This window comes from Micropterus salmoides, unplaced genomic scaffold (genome assembly GCF_014851395.1).
Source record: "Micropterus salmoides isolate LMB-PRFRI ecotype aquatic unplaced genomic scaffold, ASM1485139v1 Ms_hic_scaffold_6, whole genome shotgun sequence".
Classification (NCBI taxonomy): domain Eukaryota; kingdom Metazoa; phylum Chordata; class Actinopteri; order Centrarchiformes; family Centrarchidae; genus Micropterus; species Micropterus salmoides.
In genome coordinates, this window is record NW_024044348.1 from 26,060,741 (window position 1) to 26,085,824 (window position 25,084).

General features: G+C 39.6%; 1 protein-coding gene across 5 annotated transcripts in view; it reads left to right on the top strand.

Annotated features, from left to right (window-relative positions):
- The first annotated feature begins 5,864 nt into the window (after nucleotides 1-5,864).
- spata17 (spermatogenesis associated 17) overlaps nucleotides 5,865-25,084 on the top strand; it is a 44,794-nt gene continuing 25,574 nt past the window's right edge. The window contains exons 1-6 of one of the 5 annotated variants that reach the window (XM_038702183.1): nucleotides 5,865-6,145; nucleotides 6,590-6,697; nucleotides 7,838-7,919; nucleotides 9,391-9,441; nucleotides 13,271-13,374; nucleotides 21,951-22,074. In XM_038702183.1, coding sequence (XP_038558111.1) covers nucleotides 6,078-6,145; nucleotides 6,590-6,697; nucleotides 7,838-7,919; nucleotides 9,391-9,441; nucleotides 13,271-13,374; nucleotides 21,951-22,074 — 537 coding nt within the window. In that variant the 5' untranslated portion in view covers nucleotides 5,865-6,077. The remainder of the gene's footprint in view (nucleotides 6,146-6,589; nucleotides 6,698-7,837; nucleotides 7,920-9,390; nucleotides 9,442-13,270; nucleotides 13,375-21,950; nucleotides 22,075-25,084) is intronic. The other 4 variants (XM_038702187.1, XM_038702184.1, XM_038702185.1 and 1 more) reach the window with 4 other exon arrangements.

Here is a 25,084-nt window from a genome sequence, read left to right on the forward strand (position 1 = left end):
TGGTTATGATTAGCTCCCCGAGGCATGCCAGAGGACATCTGACACACACACGCTCACACACTTACTGTCAGGTCTGGCCACCTCTCCAGCCTGCCTCTCTCATGGTCCAACCAATTAGCTGGGAAAAAGAAATACACTAGCTCCTGTGGTGACAGGACATACACACAGACACAGGCGTGCTAACGGTTTGTTATACTTCACACAGATGCAATAGAGTGTGCGTGTTCAGAATGTCATAAATGTAAAAACAACTTTGGAGATATATGAAAAGTTGTGCTCCAGGACCATTCCTGGAGCTCCAGGACCATTCCTGGAGCACAACTGGAAAACAAAAAGAGATCAGAACAATTGGTTGATTTCAGTGGCATGAATTTATTATTGTTAGTGGATCTGGAAAGCTGGGTGATCCTACAGTTCCCACATGGAAATTTTCAGGTCACGCGTACCTACAGTCAAAGAGGTTGTTGCCATCACTGCTAACATGAAATGTTATGTGTCATTTGTGCTTGAAGTGACAGATGGGTGCAGCATTAAAGAAATAGATTAAGAAGAAGATGAAGGAGGGGGGATAATTCTAAGTGTAAGGTTAATGTCAAAGAAACAGAGGAAAAGAAGAGAGAAACAGAAATGTTAAAAAGCCCGGGCTAGAAGCTAGCAAGCAATGCAAACCAGACAGAGCAAGCAAAAGACAGATGCAAATCAGAACAAGAGAGATGAGTGTAATAGCGAAATAGTGGGTAGGGGGAGATGAAAAGAACAAGTGAAGTGCAAGTGAAGTGATACAGAGAGAGAGAAGATGGAGAATCCTCAGATGCATGCCTACACCCTGCCATGATCAGAGTATGCACTGGATGATTTATTTTCCCTCTCCAATATTGAGTCCCAAAAAAAAAAAAAAAAAAAAAAAACCTTCATTCTATTAAACTACTGAGGGCTTTATTTTGAAAGGAGAATATGATTGTGGGTGTGGATGTGTGGGGGCAGAAGGACTGGCCATCAGATGTGGCAATAATGCAACTAAAAACGTCCATCCTTATCTTTACTCTTTTTTTCCTCTTTGATTGCTGTTCTGTTCTGTTTTTCCCTCCTTTCTATAAAACGTGTAATAAATACAAAGATATGATGAAGAAACTCTTGCAGCCACATTTACTAAGCCTTTGTTTCTGGATTGATATGCACTTTTCTTAATTTTGCATTCATTTGAGGGACAAAAAACGATACTGATAAGATATAAGTGTGACAAGTGTGATACAATTTGTGATGGTTTGGATTTTTTGAAAGAAAGAAAGAAAAGTTGTGGTCAGAAATGTAAAAGTTACAAGGATATATAATTGCTCATATGATGCCAATAGACATTTGAATAATTTAGTTGAAACCGAACTACAGCAAAAGTTTTGTAATGCTATATCAGAATCAGAATCAGAAGAAGCTTTGCCAAGTAGTGTTTTACACATACGAGGAATTTGCTGTGCTACACATAGACAAACATAAAATTTACATAAATAGATGCAGAAATACAAATATGGAACAAACAAATGCAAGTTATATAAGAATAATAAAATAATAGAGAAAAATAATGCATTACTTCGGTTTGTGTTGTGCAGACGTATTGCAACAGAAGAGAATACTGTGTACATACATATATAAAATGACAATATAAAAATATAAAACAACAACGATTAGCAATTAACAACAAACATGTTCAATGTGAAGAGAAGGGGATATTTGTTCTCTGCATTTAACCCGTCCTTTAAGAGCAGTGGGCTGCCATTGTAAGGCCTTTGGCATGGGTGGTGCTGGACTTGATCCGGCAACCCACCAGTTTCCAAGCCAAGTCCTAACAGACTCAGCTACTGCCGCCCCATTCATTTAATAATTATTTGTATTTTGGCATCACTACATTTAGATTTTTTAAAATCCAATTTAATGTTTGTAATTGTGACCCTGACGGTCTGCGGAGAAAGCATGCTGCCATTTTAATCTGTGTGTGTGTGTGTGTGTGTCAACACAGACAGCAAAATGACAAATTGTTGAAAAGAAGAACGAGAGGAGTAATGATGGAACAATAATGCCACATGTGTACTGTAGACCGCGCGTGTGTGTGTGGTGATGAATCTCTCATTGTGACAGTGGGGCCGGCAGCAGCGAATGTCCTTCTGGGTGGGACATACACACACACACACACACACACACACACACACACACACACTGAGACACATATACACAGATGGAAACGACCACACTAATGGATCACCCCTGTCTGCACGCAATCCGCCACAAATAATGATGAACCACCCCTGCATTAAACTATTTTACACAATGCTCAATTCATTACTTCTCTCTCTCTCTCTCTCTGCCTCTCTCTGCGGGTATAGGTGAGCTAATAAAGGTATGATATTTCTCCTCTACCGGCACAATCATAGTTTTTATCCATTAGTAGGATATTAGGATGGGGAATGAGGAAATGTTGGAGGGAGGGGATGGGATGGAGAGGGAAAAAGACATTCAAATTGGTTTAAAAGCATTGCCACTGTAAAAAGTAACAGCAGTCCCAGGTAGCAAATATAGTTTTGCTAAGAAGGCAAGGGCCAGCCTCTGGCCTTTTCAGGTCCTAGGTGAGCTTTAAGTTTGACGCTCCCCTCCATAACTTCATCAACATTTTAGTGTCACACAGATGAGATCAGCTCAAAGTGCTTTAATCACATTATAGAATCTTTAATATTTAATCATGTTACAGAATTAGCCTTGTGGGTGTGACAGGGAATTTTAATTGTCTTGATGACAAAAACTGCAAAAATAAGGCCTAGAGTGAAAATACCCTGAATTATCCTATGAAGAAGCTTCAATAAAACTTTGAGCTTAGTAGTTTATTAAATGCTAAACTCACTTTGTATTCATCCTTGTGCTAAAGTTTAAAACAAAGTTTATTCTGAATATTTGTAGTTATCTAATGATTCACATAGCTTGCTTTTAACTGTAGTGGGCTATGGGAATGAGAGTTATATTATAGGAATATTGAGAGTTAAATTAACACCTTCCACCTATTTAAAAAGGGCACAACTAGCCACATCCCCAGTATATATATACATTTAGTTTTTGGGATAGGAATTTGAATTGGCATAAATTTGGCATACTGTATTGTCATTAAAATCAGAGCCAGTACAATGTTTGGATCTTTGCAAACATTTGGATCTGGACATTGTTAAATGCTGATCTATAGTTTGCACCGGGTGCCAACTGAAAGTAAGCTATACCAAAAAACTAAAAATAAGCTTTGCAGGCTGTATCTTTTTCCTTGTTTGCTGATGCTCTAGGCTGGCCTGGACCAAAATAACGTACAATCATCCATCATACAGTCATACATGTGAGCTGAACATGTTTTTGGTGCTAGGCTTCAATATAATTGATCCTCAAAGACAATTTCATCATTAATCTTATGCCAACTAATCACAATTTTTCACTTTGTTATTTTACATTTAATTTCTTCTTTTTATTTAAACTGCATAGAGACTAATAGACCAACAAATCCACACAATTCAACACATTAACTTGGTTAATTAGTGGAATGTTTCAGGAAATACAATCAGCATAATTTCTTTGGTTTAGACAAAATCAAGATGTTGTGTGTTACCTTAAGTGTATCAGGCTGTTTAAAAATATGACAATAGAAGGTAGAATGATTTGATAATGGCTGAGAGAAAACTCCTTTTTTGTCTAAAATATATTTTCCAGCTTCACTTTGCTTAGTGTGAGAGGGAAGAGAAGAAAGAGTCATTATGGTTTTCAATTAAGTGATCCCTGGGCAGAGAGGGATGCGTCAGAGTGGGGGAATTAATGTGCTGCGGACAGATGTTTAATAATAATGGCCGAACTGGTCCTGCCGAGAAACACACATTCCATCAGCTGCACCCTACTGTGGCTACAGGAACACACACACACACACACACACAGAAACACCGAGAGAAACACACAGACAAGCCCACATACACTGACACACACAATAATGATTCATACACACGCACTCTGCAGAGCAATGTGTGACAATCTCACATACACATTCACCCATAGACACTGGGAACTGGTGTGTATGTGTGTGTCTTTATGACCAGCGCTGGCCACAGCGCATATGGCCCTCATTTAGGAACAATGGGCATGGAGAATGACTGGTTGGATGAGCTTCCTGACTGTGAGAGGTGACTGGAGGCATGTTAAATGACATGCCCCGTATGGAGAGATGGAGCGAGAGACAGAGAGAGAAAGAGAGAGAGATGTCTACATGGTTAATCCTGGATAAGGAATGGTTGCCTCGCTGAGCAACAAAAATGTTTTGATTGAGAAGGGAGAGAGGATGGGGAAAGAAAAAGGAAGGTGAGGAGGCACAAAAGGGGGAGATATCCAAAGAGCTGAAAGGGGAGGAACTTGATGGAAGAGTTTATTACAGGAGTAGAGGGACGTGGAGAAGATGGTGGTCAGCTGGGTCTAGAAGTGGGTCATTAGACAGTGTGTAAACAGCATGTCTTTTTATGAAGTGCTCTCTCTCTCCTTGTTGTGTGGTTCTCTCACAGATACACTGCTGGTGACACCTAATCAGTGTTGTGGCAGGACGAATGGCTTCCAGCCGTCCTTACAGTCTTGTCAAAAACAACACTTCCCTAAAAACCTCTCTGTCTCTCTCACTCACATGCGCTGTTCATACCTTCTTGTCACAACAACATTTCTCCGGTAATTACCAGGGTGGCCGCCCTCCTGCCGCTCCTCGATGGATGGGCTGAGCCACCATGGGTTCGCCCCTCCAGCCATAACTCTACCTAGGACGTCTGCCTACTGCTCTTCACCACTGTGGTGGCCCTCAGACAGCAAATTGGCCTGCGAGAAAGACAGAGAGACAGAAAAATATACTTAAACAAGAACACAGCCTGGCTCACAGAGAAGTAGGAATGCTAGTGCACAGACATGAAAGACATGGAGATGGATACACACACACACACACACACACACACACACACACACACACACATTCACTTTCACTTTTTTATTTGTCATTTGCCAGTCTCAAAGGAGTAATTTATAATACAGACAGTCTTTTCTTCTGACCACTGGCCAGACAGATATCTTTCCTCGCACAGATACACAAGTGCACACACATACACACACCCACCCTGCTGAGGTGATCATTTTGACAGGTGAATATGGCTGAAGAGCAGTGGAGGAGTGACGAGGAGGGGAAATGAGGATGGAAGCGTGGGGAGAAATAAACTGATAACTGATGAAGGGTGATAACGTCAGGAAAGCAGGAATATGGATGGAAGTAGTGAGGCAGCTGGCAGATCAATACTCAGATCCACAATCTGCATCCAGAGAGCAGGCATTTTATTAATGTCTTCTCTGGGATTTTTCCCCCTCCCATTCTTATATTATTTACACTGTATTTCTGAGTTACTACAGTAGATAAGGTGGAGGAAGAAGCAGAGGAAGAAATAAACAAGATGGCATGTGGTGTATTTCAGTAAGTGCATCTGAACTAGTAAGGACACCAAAGGAATTTTGGTGTTTATAATTTATTATGGAGACTAGCAAATGGTAAATAAGGCTTTTTCTAGATCATACTTTCATCCCATAAAAATTTGTTTAGGCCACAAGAATATATGTTAATATAAACTTTAATGGCAACAAAATAAAAACATGGCAGTTAACAATTACTCATTGTTTATTAAACTCTTAACAGAAATGTGTAGGCCTAATGCTATATCATATTTTCCCCCCACTTACAACAGGATTATACATTTAGACAGAAAGTGAAATCTAAAGGGTACAGGAGAGGTGCTTTATCATGTACAAACACTCCAAATGATTAAAACAAAATCATCCCCCAAAATTAACCTCACAAATAATGTCATGGACACTTGGACATCAACTGTTTTTAAATGCGTCTTTTTTGTTAGACTATAGAGTGGGGTTAGCACTATTCACTGGGTTGAGAACAGAAATCCTACTTTCTAGCTGCTTTGAACGCATCTCCACCACCTTGGGAAACAGGGTGTTGTCAAGACAACAGGTAAACTCTGGCCCGAGTAGACATGGCGGAGGTGCTGAAAATAAAAAGTGAGGTCGAAGAGTTTCAAAGGGAATTCTTCCACAGAAACAGGTAATAGTGTAATAGGTAGTATCATAGTATAATATTCAGATATGAACCACCATTGTGGCGCATGGCAGTCAAAACCAAACTTACACCAATTAGCTAGCTAACGTGACTCGAGACGTCATCTAACGCTCGTGTCATGCTTTTGTTAGTTATACTGGCTAACTTAACTAGCACCGTGTTTGTGCTTAGAGTTAACTATCACTGACTCCATACTTACCAGCAAACAGCCGTTGCTAGTTGCAAAAAACGGTGTTAGTGCAGACAACTGAGATGTTTGTCGTGTTATTAGCAAAGACAGTGCTTTGTGTACGTAAAGTACAGATAGGTATTGTTTACCTGGTTATATGGTGTGTGTGTGTGTGTGTGTATATATATATATATCACAGTGAGATATTGAAGCTACAGTAAGTTTATGCCTACAGTGTTATTTTTATGTGTCTGTGTTAGTCAAGCTGAGGAGAACAGACAGAAGGAAAACCAGGCAGCCACCCGGATTCAGAGCTGGTTCAGAGCCTGCAAGGTGCGGGCGTATCTCAGGTATAATGTGTATGTGTGGTGAGTCCAATTTGAGTCTGTAAACCAGAAAAATAGACGTTTTTTACTCCTTCATATGCCATAGGCATAAAAGCATACACGTCTTAATATTTTATATACCAATTTGAGGTTTGAATTTTCCTTCAGGGGTTGAAAAACATTCAGGCAGCATTCTAAGAGTTAATTTCAAGGGAAACCCTGATACTAGCTCACTCTCATAATTATCCCACTTCTAGAGCTTTGCAAATGGCCTCCAGGAATAAATGTGGCTTGCACTCTGTGCTCTTTCTCACACACAGAGAAATAAATGTCTCTATCTCCGTGCTTGTTCCTATACTGTGACCCCAGCACCATTCTGCAGGGTCAGCAGACAAACTTCCAGACAGTAGGTTAATTCAGATTACTTTAGTTAATTGATCAATGCATTAAGTGGATAATTAGCAACAATTTTAGCTGCCTAAGTGCAACTCCGGGGTTGTGCTATCCCCACTATAAGCATTGATTTTCTAGGCATATGAATGGCCTTTTGGAAATTGATGGCCTCATTGGAGGCAGAGAATCACAGTGGACTTGCATTTAGAGTATGTTTGAAGATGAATACAAATGTGTGCTGCTGACTAAAGGGGGTGAAAGGCTCATCAGACATGATCGAAAAGCCTGGAGGAGCAGAAATGTTCTGTGTGTGTGTCTTCGTGAGAGAGTGTGTTTGTAAGCATAATGTTTCCCTGACCTTTTAATTGAAGTCCTTTACAAAACAACATTTTGTATGCAGAAAAAAAACCCACTCTTGTCTTTATTGTTTTAAAAAAACAGAGATTATAGTTTATTATAGCAGTAGTGGCTTTAGAGAGTTTTGTGATTAAATTAATAAAAAATGCATTACATACAGGAATGCAATTCTTTTAGCTTTTAGTTTTTTTTTTATTTAAAGCTCCCTCATATTTCTAGAAGGTTTTAATGTTCTTGCTTTTTAGGTTTTAGATTTCTTGTATTCAATTAGAAAATTTCTGAGCATAAACCGACTACCTAAAGATCAAACAAAGAAATCCACAATTTAATTTCCTTCCATATGTATCGGAATAACTTTTTTCAGTGTTTTGCTTCATTTCAACTACTAAAACCTATCCAACCCTGTCCTCAAAATGACTTTTTTTTATACAGCCATCTGCACAAGAAGGCAATCATTATACAGAAGATATGGCGGGGCTTCACAGCAAGGGCACGTTTCAGACAAATGGTGAAGGTAAGCCAGCGCCTGGAACAGCTATAGATATATTGATTATGTTATGATAGCATGCATTAGAATTCAATTGCTATATTCCTGAGTCCCTGCGTCTGACCTTAAGAGATATAATTCACTCATTACACATTGGGAAATTAGCACTTAGGAATATGATGCAGTATGATAAGGAATTTCATCTATATCACAACTCCTGGGATATGCGTGGAAAGACTGTGGAGAGGAATAGAAACAAGGAAAGAGTAGAGGAGTTTGTGCGCATGGTCTGTGTGTGTGGGGTGTGTGTGTGTGTGTGTGTGTATGTATGTGCTTTAGTAAAACAAGGCTCCATTTTCAGCATATTGCCTCCAACTGCTTCTTAATTGAACAGATTGTTGATACCGGATCCAATACCCAGTGCTCTCACGTATAATTTTCCCCTGGATTGAGTTTTGTAAACGTATCACAACAAGCTATTTATCATGCCTGTAAATTGACTGTTTGCTAAAGCATAACTGCCAGCCACCGTTTGGGAGGCGTTCAAGAAATGGAGGAGGGGTGGGGTGGAGGGGGGTGGATGGTGGGGGTGGGGTTGAGGGGTGTTGAAATAAACGATGAAGGATGTGTCATAACACACATATGGGCTAAAAAGAGGCTGTTTGGTCTCATTTGGAAACAGACGAGTACTAATTAGAATCACTCAAAATCACCACAGTGCACTATTTTAAATCAGCCCTGAGAGATTCTATTTTTTTCCCCTCTCTCTCTCTCACTCCTTCTCTCTGTCTTTTTCTCTCTCACTCTTGTGGACCTTATCATGTGTAATGTGACGTGCACAAAGCTTCATCTCAAAACATCAAGCTGAATTTACAACCTCCTTTCAAGTCTTTGTCTTCCTTCCCCTTTCCCTCCGCCGTGTCGTTATTAAAATAGACGTGCTGAGATATGAATCCCCTTTTATTGCCGACTCTCCAGTTTGCTCCTGAAATGTGCCCCCAGTGGTCGGCCGGCATGTTTGGTGTGCGACGGCTCGTTGAGTGCGCCGCTGAATATTCTCTGGCCTTTTGTTTGTCACTTCTGGCAGTGCTGTCATTGATTATGAAATCCAGAGGAGAGCGTTTGGCCGTCATACATCTCCATTAGCTCGCTGCTTGACTACCATAGATTTTCTTGGCCCTTGTCTGCGTTGGTGTATTAAGAGAGTACCGTCCTCCCCTTGATACAAAGCCCCGCTAACCACTCTCTCTTGCTCTCTCTCTTTCCTCTCTCCCTTTCTCTCTCCATCCTACTGACATTTTCCTCTTGTTCCTCTTGTCTTTCTTGCTTTCCTTCCCTCCTTTTCTGCCCCCTTCCTTCCCCTCTACAGTGGCCCTATCTGTGCTGCCTCTGTGCAATGTATTATGTATAAAGAGCTCTTTATCTTTGACGCCTGCTGTGGACAGATCAGAGGGCTGGGAGACAAGATGTAACGCCATCTTTTCCTTTGTGTTCACAGGCGGCATATTTTATCATGAAGATGAATTTCTACGAGGAGATGGCGGTCAGGGTAAATATCACCACAGTGTCTTGTTTTAGCAAATGGAGCGTCGTGGTGGGGGGACACTCTGTTTCTCTGTGTGTCTGCTGTGAATGGGAGGCCCCATGAATTGCAGCCTGTAAGCACTTCATCTCACCACTTCATCGCAATGACTGTCCATCATAGCAACTTTTTAAATCTTATAATGCAGTGTTTTTTCCCTACTTTTGATGTGGCATATTGTTGACATTCCAGCACAATTCAATTGCATACGTAATTTAGGCCTATTAAAATCAGGTATAATAAACAAAAGAAAAAACAATTTTTAGGAATGCATTTATATATGCTGTATATATTTTGGATTTTTCCTCAGCGCTCATGCCCATCAAAAGTTCCCTTTCTCCCCTCAGCAGCTACTAATGCTCAACTCATAAATCACACCACCATGGCTGTGACTGATGTTCTGGCACTTTTACACAAGGATATTGCACAGAAACCCTATATTTTTACAATTCCATATAGCCTACTCTTTTGGCTAACAGTTTCACTCTGCCTAAACCATTAAAGTGTTTTATAGGCCTACAAAAGATCCACTTGTGTTTATTGAAGAGGGTGTGTCACTATCCAGCTGGACAGAGATGACTGCAAAATTTTCATATTGGTGGAAAAGCTTGGAAATTGAGGGCTTCAAGTTTTACACTTAATAGAAACCCAAACAAATTTGAAGTTGACCACCCTGTCATTTCAATAAATGTCACATAATAAGAGAAATAATAGATTCTGGGGTAGTGTTTGACCCAGGTACTTTAACGTTAGGGGTCTTGATGTCTGCATGTAGAGCAGAGCAGGAGCTTCTGAAGTTAGAGAAAAGAGACCTTTTTTACCCATATAAAATAACCACAGTTTCCGAAAGGAAGCAATAGGAATTTTAATGGAAAATGAAATATATGTGAACAGGGCATCCAAGTGGCTCTGTGGTTAGGAATTCAAGAAAGTACTGGGTTTGAAAACCCACAAGGGCCAAATGAGGCTCTTCTGTGCAGAGTGCATTTTATTCTGTGTGCTTGTCTGGGTTTTCTCTTGGTGCTTCACTTTTCTCCCACCACATAAGACATACATGAAGGTTTTAGGAACACTCCTGCCACTGTCCTTGACCAAGGCTTTGGCCTCCCTGAGCGCTGCACTGTGTACTGCCCACTTCTCCTAAAGAAATATCATTGGGCAAATGCAGACACAAATTTGTAACACATAAAAAGGTTCAAACTTGTTATGAATAATGAAAGGATACTGTGAAATATCTCGTTTTTTTTTAATAATGCCCCCTCAGGGTACCCCCGGGGTCTTAAAAGTAAGTAAATTTCATTACCAAAGTATTAAATTTCGAGCGCTAATGGAACAGCAGAGCTGGAAGACCCACTGAAGGTTACTGGTCAGTGAATGATACAACAGCAACGGAGAGACAAGTGTGTATGAGACGAGGACGGGTCTGTGTGTCAGCGTTGCGCCGCTGTTGTAGGCCAACGTTATGTGAATGGAAACATCAAACTAACGCACAATAAACTTACATCACCCAGATGCGCCGATCACGGGAACGAAGGAAAAACAAACTGGAGCCCAACTCCTTATCCCCGCTGCTTTCAAGCCAATACTATATAATACTATATTTCAAACAGCCTTTAGATGCTTTAGAAAAACAGAACAGGATGAATAATCACTGAAGCAATTGGCATATTATATTACATTACCTACAATTTGTTTGTATTTTTGATTTCACCCCTTAAGAGTTCTTAGTGCACAAATATTGGATTCATTTCATAGGTGTCATTTATGCTGTGGATACTGGGGACATGTCTCCATCACTTTTTTTAAAGCATTTGTTAAATATGTTCTGAAAAATGGCTTGCAACAAGAAATGTTAAAAAAAAACAAATAAAAATACTTTGAGAAAGGTTTATTTGCATTGCATGTTTTCTTAAATAAGAAAATGCAATTTAAAGATAAAAGAAACAAATGTGCATTGTTCAAAAAAGTTTACGCAAAAAAAATCTGAATCACTTTATTTAAATAAAGACAATTCTACCATAAATTTGTGCAGAAAATGTCTCCAGAATGCAGGAAATTAAGTGTTTAGTGCTCAAGATTTTCTAGGGGACCCCCAGACCCCCATTTAAATATATTTCAGCATTGAATCTTCATCAGAAGGTGTTAAAATATCTTCTTATCTTGTTCTCGTGAACCCAATATTGTGAATTGTGTATGTGAGCTAAGTGTATCGTCACACCCCTAATCTGAACCCTTATGTCCCCACCACTTTTCAACAAAAAGTGACATCCTTGATTCATCTTATCTTATCAAAGTACAAACACACCCCAAGCTATAGTGTGTTAAATATGAATGTATTATAATAAAATGTTTTATTAAATTTATGTAACTTTGTAAATAATTTTCTCGGGCTTAAAATGAATAAATAATAATTTTAAACAGCAGTGAAGTTAGTATTAAATTTCTCCGGCAAAGTATTGGCAAGACAGAGAGTGAAGGGCCTGTACTCGCAGACCATCTTATACCAAAGAAATATTCAATGTGTAAATAGAGAGAAAGAGTGAATGGGGGAAAATAAGGAGAAACAATCATCTGAGAATCCCCTTGTGACACTTCCTTTGAATCAATTTAGAATCTTTTCTTTTTTTTCTCTCCCCTCCTGTTGTCTTTATCATGGCGTGGTAGCTAACAGAGGATAATGTATTAGGGCCATAATAGAAACCAGTGTTTACATGCCGCACCTCGGATTTGTATTAGATTCAACAGCATCGATTGCACTAGTCAACAAAGGTCAGCAAGAACTCGGGAGGCGGCAATTACTTTATTTAAAATTATCTATTGACTGGCAGATCAATGCTAATTCTTATTTTGCTCTTTGTTGTTTTTCCCCATCCTCCACTTCTCCTCCTTTCCTCTCTCCCCTCTTCTCATAGTGTGATTATTCTTTTACCTGCCATTGTTTTAATCTCCTAATTAGTCTGAAGGACATCCGCCCCCTTGCTTTAAAATGGTCCACTGGTGAGTGTGTGGGTGTGTGTGTGCTAGCTAATCTGCGGCCTCCACAATCAATGTGGACTGATACAGTTAAACGTATGGAGGTGTGACAGCTGTTTGTCCCCCCTTGGATTGTTCCTCTATCACTACAGGGTAAAAAAACTGCTGGTGCATACATGGTTTAAAGCGTTCTCCCATATATGCTAATACCATCATCCTAATACCATTATTTTATTATGTTTAAAGTAATGTCTAAAGGCTTGGCAAGACTGTATTTAGACAGCAAATACAATGATGGGACCTATAGCAATGTCTTTGTCTCTGTGATGTAGTATTACGCTGGTACTTGTCTGTGAAGATTCTCAGTCATCCAGGTCATAGTTGTCCAAGGAAGGTTAAAATCAAGGGCAGCTAGACTTGGTTAAAGATACTTGAAGACGTTGTGCCTCTCATCCTAGTGGCTTGAAGAAGGCCTGAAGAAGCCCCTTGGATGAGTGGCGAAACGTCTTCAAGGTTCTCCACCAAGTCCAGTTGCCCTTGATTTTATCCTTCCTTGGATATGCTGGTACTTGTGTTAATATTGTATGTTGCTAGAGCAAAAGAAACAAAAAAAACATGCCATAATGCTTTACTTAACTGTCTGTGAAGAGCAATCCTATTTGGTATTAGTCATTGAAATAATGGCTATGTGAAGCTAATTATTTCTTTCATATGCTAAGAATTAAGCAAATTGCCACACTACCATATTTCCCAGCTTCCTCATCTCCCCATGTTGTTGGCAAACCTCTGAAGAAAACCTCTGTCATGCTCTAATCCATCACAGATCCAGCGGAGATGGAGAGGATTCTTTGTGAGAAAGTATATTCATAATTTCTACGCACGCAAGAGCTATCTGGAAGCACTCTCCAGGAAAAATGAACTTGTCAGGTAAAAAAAAAATCCAAAACAAATGGTGCTGTATATTACAGTTTGACGTCATTGCAATAGAATGAATGCCTGCTCTTCATAATGCACAGTACGACAGCAACAAGAAGTAAGCAAGCTGTACCCTTTTTGTAAAAAATGTTAACTACAATACTTCACTGCTTCTCCTGTCTTTTCCCATTTCTCTCATATGTCTCACTCACTCCCTGTCTTGCTGTTTTGATGTTTTTGTACCATTTTCCCTTTTACGTATTGTGGTAAATCATATCTTTGCCCAGGGACCACTACATAACCGCAAAGGGACTCGTCAGTCAAGATGAATTGATTTGATTAGATTAGTGTAAAGGCAGTTGGTTAAAAGGTGTGCTTGTGTGCCCATAACCTTAAAATATATGTATCTGTGTGTGAGAGAGGAAAGAGTGTGTTGTAAGATCTGTACTTGCATAGTTGTTACCTCAGAAGTAGAATGGGGACAGGAATGGAAAAGTGAAGGAATGAAAGAGACGGAGAGACTACGAGCGGAAAGAAGAGAGAGAGAGAGAGAGAGAGAGAGAGAGAAGTCCTCTAAAGTGCTCCAGGCTAAGAGCGAGAGAAGTGAACGATGTGAAGAAATTAAAAATTAGCCTCTGATTTGAACCGCAGCTCGTGCATTAATAAAACATCCTGTGCTCCAGGGCTTACTGCTAGAGATACGCCATCTTTTATTTTTGACAAAAAAAACATCACGTTTAGCTAATAGTCACATTTTTAATGTTGCTAATATATTTTACCACAAAATATCTTTAGGCTTCTGCTAAAATTAAATGTAAATTTGTTAAAGTGCTCCTTGGATCACTGACTTCCCCCCCTCACTTCCCCACCAGCGTTCCACCTTTCCTCCACACTCCTTGCCCCTTTCAGAGGTAGGGGGAGCTAGGCTGTGTAAGTCCATTAAGGAAGTGTTACCACTTTAGTATTATAATAACACAAAGACAGACACACAGGACTTTGTCAAGTGTTTTCACACAATACATGTTTAAAACTGGTAAAATCCTGCTCATACTGTTTTTTCTTTTCCACTATGCTTTGTCTAAAACAGGGGTCTTAGCCACAATATAAGTGTGTGTGTGTGTGTATGTATGTATGTATATATATATATAATATGCTGCTATGATTTATCAAACTTGACTAAAAAGTAAATAGAATGAACTTACAGAAGTCATAGCAAAAATATATTTGTAAGTGTAATTAGAACAAAGGTTACATACATTACTATGCGGTCACAGTTTTCCGATCTTTTTTTACCTTCTTGTATATATTAAAACAATTAAACACAAAGAGCAGAGTTAGACTAGATTAGAGAAATGTAGTAATGAAAGATTATTGTAAAACTAAATTCAAGGAGCACAAGATGTGATGTCATTTTACTGGTTTGGTTTTACTGCTTCATTATCAACTGTGTGACATCCCCATTTACACACACACACACACACACACACACACACACACACACACACACACACAGCCCCTCCTTCACAGTGGTTTGGGGTGTTGAGGTCACTCTCTCTCCAGTTAATCACATGTTTATTTAGTGCTGCCAGGGTCACGATCAATTAACGCCGTGCCGGCATTTATTTAAAATATCCTTTCTGTGTTAGCCGCTGAGCCCTTGGATCGCACGCTGCTTGATCACTCACCCCGCAAAGGTCCGCTTTTTAATCCACCTGCTCCCTCCCTCTTGTAAGTCTGTCTGTCTGTCCAAACCTGCTGCATAAATTATTCAAAGTTGGACTAATGGTCCCCATTTAGTGCAGGCTGATCGGCTGTGCATGGTAATGATATAGGAGTAATACATACACTGCTGAACCTCTCTCTCTTCTCTCTCTCTCTCTGACTCTTGTTTCAGTCTCTCTTTCTCTCTCATGACAGATCTCCCTCGCACGTGTCATTTCATTAGGTACAGCATCCAGCTAATACACGCTACTTACACTACCCTCTTCTATCCCCTGCCCTCACTCTGCCTCCCTCCCTCAATCTCTGCCTTTCCCCTTCTCTTTCTCAATCTGTTTTGCTCTGTATCTTTCTCTCCCTCTCTCTCTGCCACCGGTTTACTGTGCTTCAGTGTCCATCCTCATTCATCCTTCCTCTCCTTCTGCATAGCCTAATGAAGTCAGGACCCTAGTGCAGTCCCCACTCTGCCACAGTTTTCCTTGATACCCCAACAATTTATCACTTTGTCAGGGAGACACTTAAAGTTCCTTGGTTTTAATAAGGGCATGCAGTGGGACGATGGGGGCAATTAGGCAAGCGGAGCAAGTCCGCTTTGCATATTTACTAAATGTGCTGGTGTCATTGCTGCCACCACCAACACGGCCTGTTGACTGCATGAATTATTCCTCTATCTGCAATAAACAGCTGGGTAATTATTACTGCCATAATCAGATAAATACTTCTCCTTGTGATGTTGCAACGACATGGCAAAATCTTTTAACTTCTCCCGTAGAGAACAACCGAGAATTCATTGCTAGGCTGAGCAGCACTAGTGTAATTTTTTATTCTTCTCTTTTTGTGCCATGCTGTCTCTCTTCCTCTATCTACTTTTTTCCCTGTCTCTCCTTAATCCAGCCTTCTTCATTCCTCCCTCTCTTGTGTCCCTTTCAAGGACATTCATGAAAGGAGAGCTGCTATGGTGGAGAGTGCGCGGGCCTGCCTGCACGCCTGCCCTACGATCACTCTCCGCTTCTATGCGTCAGTCTTTCTTTTGCTGCTCTCTCTTTCTGATCCAGTTTGGGTGGAGACAAGTTCACTCCTTCAGTCTGATTGGATTTGTATATTCTGTGTGTGTGTGTGTGTGTGTGTGTGTGTGTGTGTGTGTGTGTGTGTGTTAAAGTATAATCTGGGTGCTGTGCTCCCCCTGCCTTCTTAGGAAATAACTTTTCAAAGTAAAACAATCGGAGGAAAGTATGTAAAATGTATGAAGTTTTGAATATTAGCAATATTCATTGGAGATCATTTCAACAGTGGAATCGTACTGGCATCAGTTTTACTACTTTAGTGAATTAGTTAATCAATCAGTCAGTCATTTAAATGGAAACGCTGTGTTATAAGGTTGTTGAAGGCTCAATACATTGAGCCGGCCACTGTCTAAATTGACTGGCTGACTACCCACTCCTTGCCAGCTATTGAATCATTCAATTGGCGCATTTAAAACAGCCAATCAGGTCAAGCCTCCATTAAATATTTAGAACCTTTCCAATTAGCTGGCCTGGATGACCGCAGGTGTGGCCTGCTGTCCCACAATGCATCAGTCTCTGATATCCCGTCAGACCTTGACACCCCGTTGTGAACCATGGAGTAAATAATAGAAGAAGAAGTGAGACATTTAGTTATATGATATTAGCCATTTAAATAACTTAACAGTCCAGGGTGAAAATGTCAGTTAGAGTTTCAATAATTTGAAATGTGTGCTTGATTAGCTTGTCCAACAGTTCAGCAGCCATCAGAAGTATAGTCAGAGTGCTCACACTGCATTATATGGCATATTATATGCCAATAATCATTATAATGGAGTACACGCAATAATAAAGTAATACTAAACTGTGCAAAATAACTTTAAATATTAAATATATAAATGTATATATCAAATTACAATCATAGATGTTTGAAATGAAGATGATGAAAAAGTAAAAGTAACACATTTTTACTTGACTGTCAAGGAAAACTATATCAGCTCTAAATATCCCTTCCAGTAAACACAATGCCTTAAAGGACAGGATTGTGTTTAAAACAATAACTACATGTACATTGAAACAGGTTTTGCTTGCTGTAATCATTCCTCCTGCTCATACTTGCAGTGAAGAGACCACTTCCTCATGCAGTGTAAGAGATGGGTGACAGTCCTCCTTCCTTTGAAAAATATAATGTAAATTCCCTCTTTTTGTTACTCTGCTTCCCCTACAACACAAATAGGGTATTTTATATAAAAAGACTGTAATAGTGGAAGATACCCATTTGATTTGTCTAACTTAGCATAGACTCAAAAAGCTGTTAAGTGTAAAATACAATAATGAGCTTAAACAGTAAAGAAGTTTGAGTGGCAGTGGTAGTAGGAATACGTGTTTTTAAAAGAATATACATAGACTCAAATTTACATTTTGCTTTCCAACCTTCTCACTCAAGGGAGATACAACCATGACTTTATCAACATTTCACCAATATGGTCAATCAGTATATTGTCTGTATTCTTAGTATATAATTGATGGTAAGTAAAATTGTCTGCGATGGACTGGCGACCTGTCCAGGGTGTTCCCCACCTTTCGCCCGATGTCAGCTGGGATTGGCTCCAGCCCCCCGCGACCCTGTACGCAGGATATGCGGTTGATGATGGATGGATGGATGGATGGTAAAATTTTGAATGAAAATGTTGTAACCCAAAGTATGACTCACAAAATACCAAATGTTTGTTTTTTGTACCTATACACTTTTGTTCAGATATAGAAGTCAAGGTATACCAAGATGATTTCTAAGGCATCAGTGTAGGTTAATTATCCAGATGTAAAAAACAAAACATATAATAGAATTACAATCCTGTGTTTTACCACACTCTTTCTTTCTTTCTTTCAGTCAAACACACACACACACACAAGCACAGGGCACGTGCTGCGTGCCGAACAGGGCTAATGAGGGTTGTATGTTGTGGCGGCTGGTTGGGTCGACACAGATCGAGGTGCCTTCAGCCGTTACAAATCTGTTTGGCTTTTGTCCACTACATAGCAATTAATAACACTGGATCTGGGGGCAAGGAAGCAAAGGTCACCCATTCAGCCTGACATGCACACACACTCGCACATATGGACACAAATATAAGCAAAAGTGTGTGAACACATAGTATGAACATTGAGACACACATACATATTGCTGATATACACACACACACACACACACACACACACACACACACAGACACACACACACATAAAGCCACGCTTAAACATTCTCAGCTCAGACCAACATAGACATATGAAAACAGGTCCCGACCCCCAGAAACATTGCCAGTCAGTTGTTAAGGTGGTATTAATGCATAAACAAACAGCAATACACACATATACTGTAAATACACACAGGCACAATTGGTGCACATTGGTTTGGGAACCAGACTGTCCCATCATAAACCAGAACTTTATATTTTACATTAATAAGTAATATCCCTTTTAGCCAGGTGGATAAATAGGGGCCAAGCAACCTCTATATTTACCCACACAGTCACGCACACAAGCATATATAGACACACAGCCGCACATTCATATACACAGTCTTAAATTACTGTGCTTAATATTACACACACACACACACATTTAGACTTGCTCTCATTCTTGCCACACACACACACACAAACACACACACACACACACACACACACACACACACACACACACACACACACAGTGCTCTGCATATTTCATTTATTTTGTAATTTAATCTGGTGCTGCTGAGGAAGGAATGAGAATGCAAAGGCAACGGGAACGGTGTTGTGATTTCTTTTTAAATGTCAGTACCCGCAGAATGTGTTAACCTCACATTACAGACACACTATGAATATTCCGGTTCCTTTGTGGAGGCTTGTAATTCAAAACAGAAGTTGAGTAGAGAAAGAAGCAAGAGAGAAGGAAAGAAAAAAGGGATAGAAAAAGAGAAGTTGGATTGTTGAAGAGCTATGGCTTTATTCTTAGCTGTGTGTGTGTGTGTATTTTCACATTTCCTTGGCATGTGTGTTTTAGTAATTGTTTCCAATTCCCTTTTTAAGTTATTACCCCCTTGTAAGTATAAGGCTGCGTGATTGCGGAATGAAATTGCTGTGTATGGGCTTTTAATGCATCCCATTTAGCCAGCTTCGCTTAACAGATGTCACACACAGACCTGTCCTGGCTGCGGTGATGAAATATATCCATCATCCTCCCACTTATAGCCTCTTGCTCACTTTGCTTTTTTCCGTCCAAGCACTCTCATTCTCTTGTTTTTCTCCCACAGCTCCTCTGTCTTTCCATGTCTGTCCCAGTCTCCCTTTTATCATTAGGACGTTTTTTATCCATCTGAAGGACACTCCAGGGAACTGTCAGCTATTCGGCACTGTGCTCCAAATACACACTAACACGTGCACAAATGTACTTGCTTTTTTACCTTGTGCACAAGTCTTTCATTTAAATAATATTAAGATATATGGTCAGAATGTCTCGGTAATGTGTAACATTACTGGTCTATTTGTTCTAGAGAAGGTATTGTCAAAATCATTAGTCTGATATGATTGTTTCAAGAAGTGAGTTAAATTAAACAAAATGTAGTGGCAGTAATCAGGCAGTCATTGTCATTCAGCAAACATACATTAGTGAGACAAACTATTGTATTTAGATTGATTAGACTACTTATGAAGACTGGAAATTATTTCTTATAAGTTGGTGCAAAATGATGAATAAACTTTGGTTTGTGTGTAATATTTCTGAGGATTTATTGACAGAAATGTAATAATATCCATACTATATATATATATAAATGAGCCATTTATATCTACATAACTGCGGACACCCCCTTCCATGGATGTTGCAGTATTGTGTCGTCATGTTTCTACCGTAGCCGACAACAGACAAACAGCGCTACAGAGCGCGTTTCGTCATAACGGCGTTCTTATGCTTGTATAATTTCAGCAGTGTAGCAGGAGAAGTGACATTTGGACAAATGAAGGCGCACACCTGTTATTTAGCACGAGCTGACAGCATGTGAATCTTAATAAGATGAAGCCAGAGGTAGTCGGGACAGATACAGACAGATGATGGCAAAAAATCACGGACATAATAGGTGTGGATTTTCCCAGATCGAAGGCTTTGATGTGGGACAGATGTTTTCAAAGTGGAACTGAAGTTGTCTGTTTTCAGCTGGACAGGTAATTAAGTTAGTCGGACTTTAGCGGTGCAAATAAAAGCTGTTGTTTGATAGCTTTAGCTAGAAGCAGGCCATAATCACTGAGAGAAGTGACACGTTTCTCCTGTCAGTGGTGTAAAATGTGTAGTTGGATTAATTTCATGTAGCCTTGTTATTCTCCAGTCTGTGGTTTGGCTTTTCCAGGTACATTAGCGAGACAATCAGCTGATCTGTAATCGTCAATAAAACGGTAACCTTAGCTTACGCATGTAAGCGATCAGTCAGCTAAACCTTTGCTGCTCTGGTAGAAAAAACATTTAGTTGGATTAGTTTCATGTATTTATTCTCCAGCGCTGTGCTTTGGCTTGTGGTGTAAAGTATGTTGTTGGATTAATTTCATATAGTTACACTCTCTTCAGCGCTATGTTGAGACAATCAGCTGATCACAAATTGGCAATAAATCAGTAGCTTTCAGCATGAAAGCTCAGATCAGCCAGCTAAACCTTTACTGCCCTGGTAGAAAAAAATATGTTGTTGGATTGTAATTTAATGTAGTTATTCTACAGCGCTCTGTAATGGCTTTGCAACATGGATAGAAATGTGCCGTTATCTTCCTGAGACAAACCGCTGATGAATATTATTGGCAATAAAACGGTAACAGCATGGAAGCTCAGATCAGCAGCTAAATTTCTGTTGAAATTCTGTTGAATACTGCCCTGGTGGAAAACATGTGGAAAACACAGTAACATTTATTTTACTGCTAATAGGGACACAACATAACCGTGTGCCTATCAAGTGACCAATAATGAATACTTTCCGAATTTGCTTAAAAAAAACTTTGCCACTGTGCACACAAATGTGTAATTTGTACTTTCACATGCTAAATGCCCATTAAAAACGTTGCTCCGTTTTACCACAAGCTGAAATTATGGCTGTCAGTACTTTCAAAAAATTGAAAAAGACATTTTGGTAAGATTTGCAGATTGCTTATCTAATTAATTAAGCAAAACAAGAGGAGCCTTGATCCTCAACTGACAATGCATTTGTAAAATTCACGTATTATGTGGTTTATAATGGACTGTGCAGAAACAGTGAGGCTTACATTTTCCTGTTATCTGTCAGTGGTCATACTTGATGCACTAGATGTGATAGTTTTTGAGATGTTCTGATGATGTTAGTCCAGATGAGCCAACCCTCCCAAGATGTAACAAAAAGTACGATTACAGTACAGTAAAATAATGTATTACAGGAGAATAAGACATCATGTAACACTTTATTTCTTGATGTGACTGTTGTTTAATGAACAAGTAACACGAATATTCACAATAAATATGGTTTTACTGAATAATCAAGTAAATATAATTTCTTAATATATCTATCTAAAGATTGCTCATTTCTTGACTGGCAACTCTCTGCTTTCTCACAGAGGACATCTTTTCCTGTCTCAGGCACCCTAGCTACACAACTCGCTTGGATAGGGGAGGGGGGGGTGCAATTTGCAGCTCTCACCACTAAATGCCACTAAAACTTACACACTTAACCTTTAAATGTTAATTTTTTTATTGTACAGTGCATATTTATTATATTTATATCTGACTGATCCCTGTCAAAAACCCATCATGTAAATTAATTAAATGGAATTTTTGAAGTGCAAACATATATGTATATGGTGTGTGTGTGCCCTGTAGGAGGGAGCTGGATGAACTTGAGGAACTCCAGAAGAGAGAGAGAGACTGTCTGGAGATGGTGAAAGAGTACGCAGTCAATGTCTACCAAGCTCACCGATTACACCACCTCATCAGTACGAAGCAGGTTGGTCTAGGAACACTATTGCACATATTTGACATAGATAGACATAGGACAATATTAAATGTTGATTCCTTCTAAACAACTATTATATTTATATTTAGCTTGTATGTTTAATCCGAAATCAGTGTCATTTTGTGCACATTAGAGAAAAAAACTCTAAAGCTATAACAAAAACTCATATCATATAACAGGACCTTGTATCAGTGCATGTAGGACTGAGTGTCAAAACTAATAACAGTAGATTATGTTTTCAGCTGTCCAGTCATTGCAGTGGGATGAATGGGAAGGAGTGGGTTGTGGGTGGTACTTTGGGTGATCAGGTGATGATACTTTAAACTCAGTGGTGCAAATTGCTGATGCCAACACGCTAGCCTGAATAATTTATTTTATTTTAATCAAATTCAACTTTCCTCCCTTTTTGTTTGTTGCTCCAGTGTTGTTAATGATTGACACAAATTCAATCCATTTACATGTGGTGGGGGGGCATGAACTTTTTTACGGCTTCTCGAGGGGGCCATAAAAGTAGGGGTTTGACAACCACTGGTCTACACAATTATATTTACAAAATATTTGTTTGTGTTTTCTCTCTTGTGAAAAATAGTTCAATGTCACTTTAAAGTAGTAAATTCATATTTCCTGACATTAAATTGCCAGGGAATGATTTAAATTCATCCCTGGTCATTGCTCTTCAATAAAAATCTCTATACAATATTTAAACCTAGAATTATATCAGACTTTGTAAAAATACATTTCATGTGCTTGAACTTCAGATTCTACATGGCAAATAGCACAATAGTGTTGTATCTTTTTGATTTAAATACATATAGAAAGTTAACAAAGCAACGCACAGTCATGCGTATACAGTATCTCTGAGACAGAAAAGTTTGAAAGAGCAATTTATGGTTGAAATTCTTACACTCTTCACACTTGTTACAATACTCTAATAACTAATAATTTTAGGTAATAATTCCAATACAGTAGTAATCATTTAGTTATTCTTGTTGAAACCGTTGGTCACCATAAAGTGCAGTAGTGACCTCAGCTAAGGAGTGTGGGTGTGAAGCCACATCCGATAACACACTGGGAACACATTTATATGTACAGCTAATTTTTGGTCATCTGGTTTCACTGTGTTTTGTCGGAAATGTACAGATAGGGAGTTCCTCTAGAGACAGGCCACAGAGAGAAAGAAAGGAAGAGCCTTCTTTCTTTCCTTCTTTTGTTAACACAGATGGGCTGTGTGGAGTTGGGGTGTGTGTGCACACATGAGTAAGTATGTGTCCACATGACTCTTCTGATGTGCTGAGCGGAGTATTTTAGTGTTTCCCCTGGGACAGGTGTGCATACCCGTGTGTGTGTGTGTGTGTGGCATCCACGTATCTCTGTGACTCCCCACTGGGATCATAATGAAGACAAAGCACACTGGTCACTGTTGATTCAGCACCACTACTGCTCCCCCCCCCCCCCCCCCCCCCCCCCCCTTAATGCCTGCACGCCCAGCATCGTCATCATCTGGCTCACTCTCTATTTCCTGCAGGTGTCCCATGTTCACCTAAGATGCTCACATACACAAAACTTTCATACATTCTACTATGAAGGTGGTGTAAGCTGGAGTGTAGTAGAGTCTGCATTTTGTCAGATCATGTTTGACTCTCCAAATGCTTTGGATTGGCTGTATGCCCATATGTTCACTGTTTTTATCATATCAACTATTTTGGATATTTTATGAATAAACCAAGAAGGAAAGAAAGCAAGAAGAAAACTTTGTGTGCTCTTCCCCGCCCTCTGTCCATCTCTTCCTCTCTATATATCTCTCTCTCTCTCTGCATATGGCAGGGGACTCTTTCCCTTCGTAGCTCTGACCTTGTCAGCAGTGAATAGATGGCTCTCCCACACAGTTCATCCTTCCTCACTTCTCGGACCCCAGCCCACACACACCCACACACACACATGCTCACACACACACAGCTTACCAAAAGGCCCCAAGTCCCTATGACAGAGATAGAGATGGTGTGTTCCTGGGGTCAACATCATTGCTCTTCCCGTAGCTAGGTTGGTACATTTGGGCTTGCATGTGCGCATGTGTGTGTTTGCGTGCGTGTGTGTGTCTTTAAGAGTGGCGAGGATTACGTTTATGTATGTGATGTGTGTCCCCAGCAGTCTGTACCTTCCTGTTTGAGTTAGGTGTGTACTCTCAAACCTAATGCATTGAATAGACTGATCCTGAACACTGAAGAAATGTCATTAAAAACACTGAAAATCCTGATTTTGGGTTTGTGTTTAGAATATTTAGAGTGCCAGACACTTCTTAAGATGTTGGAGATTTTGAGAATACATTTTATTCAGCCATAACACTCTTAATCACAGTCATGTACTGTACCCTGTACTATTGTGATATTTTTATGGGCTAGGTCCTCTATTAGAAGCTCTGAAAGGAATCTGTGAATGCAAAGGAACAAGAGCAGTCCTGCTCTAGTAGTGCAGTAATACAGTTGTAGGAGCGATATATGATCAGCGTGTGGAGTTTGCACAAGCTTCAGTAATGGTACTCTGGAGGCCAGGCCACAAATATACAGTACCAAAATATTCTTTCATGGACATACAATATCCCATTTTTATAGTTGAATTTATGCTCCAGTTAACACAAGAAGGCAAATACAATTAATTTTAGTAGAATTTATCTTTTAGTTTTTGATTATATATTATTAACTTTTGTCTGTTGCCAATATTTATTTTTATTTACTGTAGTGATTTAAAAGGTTGCATTGCATTAGTCATATTTGGATATACATGCGCACAATAATGCTGGCCGCTTACGTAATTACATAAACAGTGAATGAGAACCATAATAATTCAATTCTTGCTGGTGTATGATGCCTAAGGTCCCTTTCTTTCATAACTTGAAAGGAAGGGAGCTTATATGTTCACCAAGTAGCTGTAGATGGCATTATTGGAAAGAAACACCCATTAATATAAACCAGTTGTGGCTTGATCACATTAAAATTGTATTTGT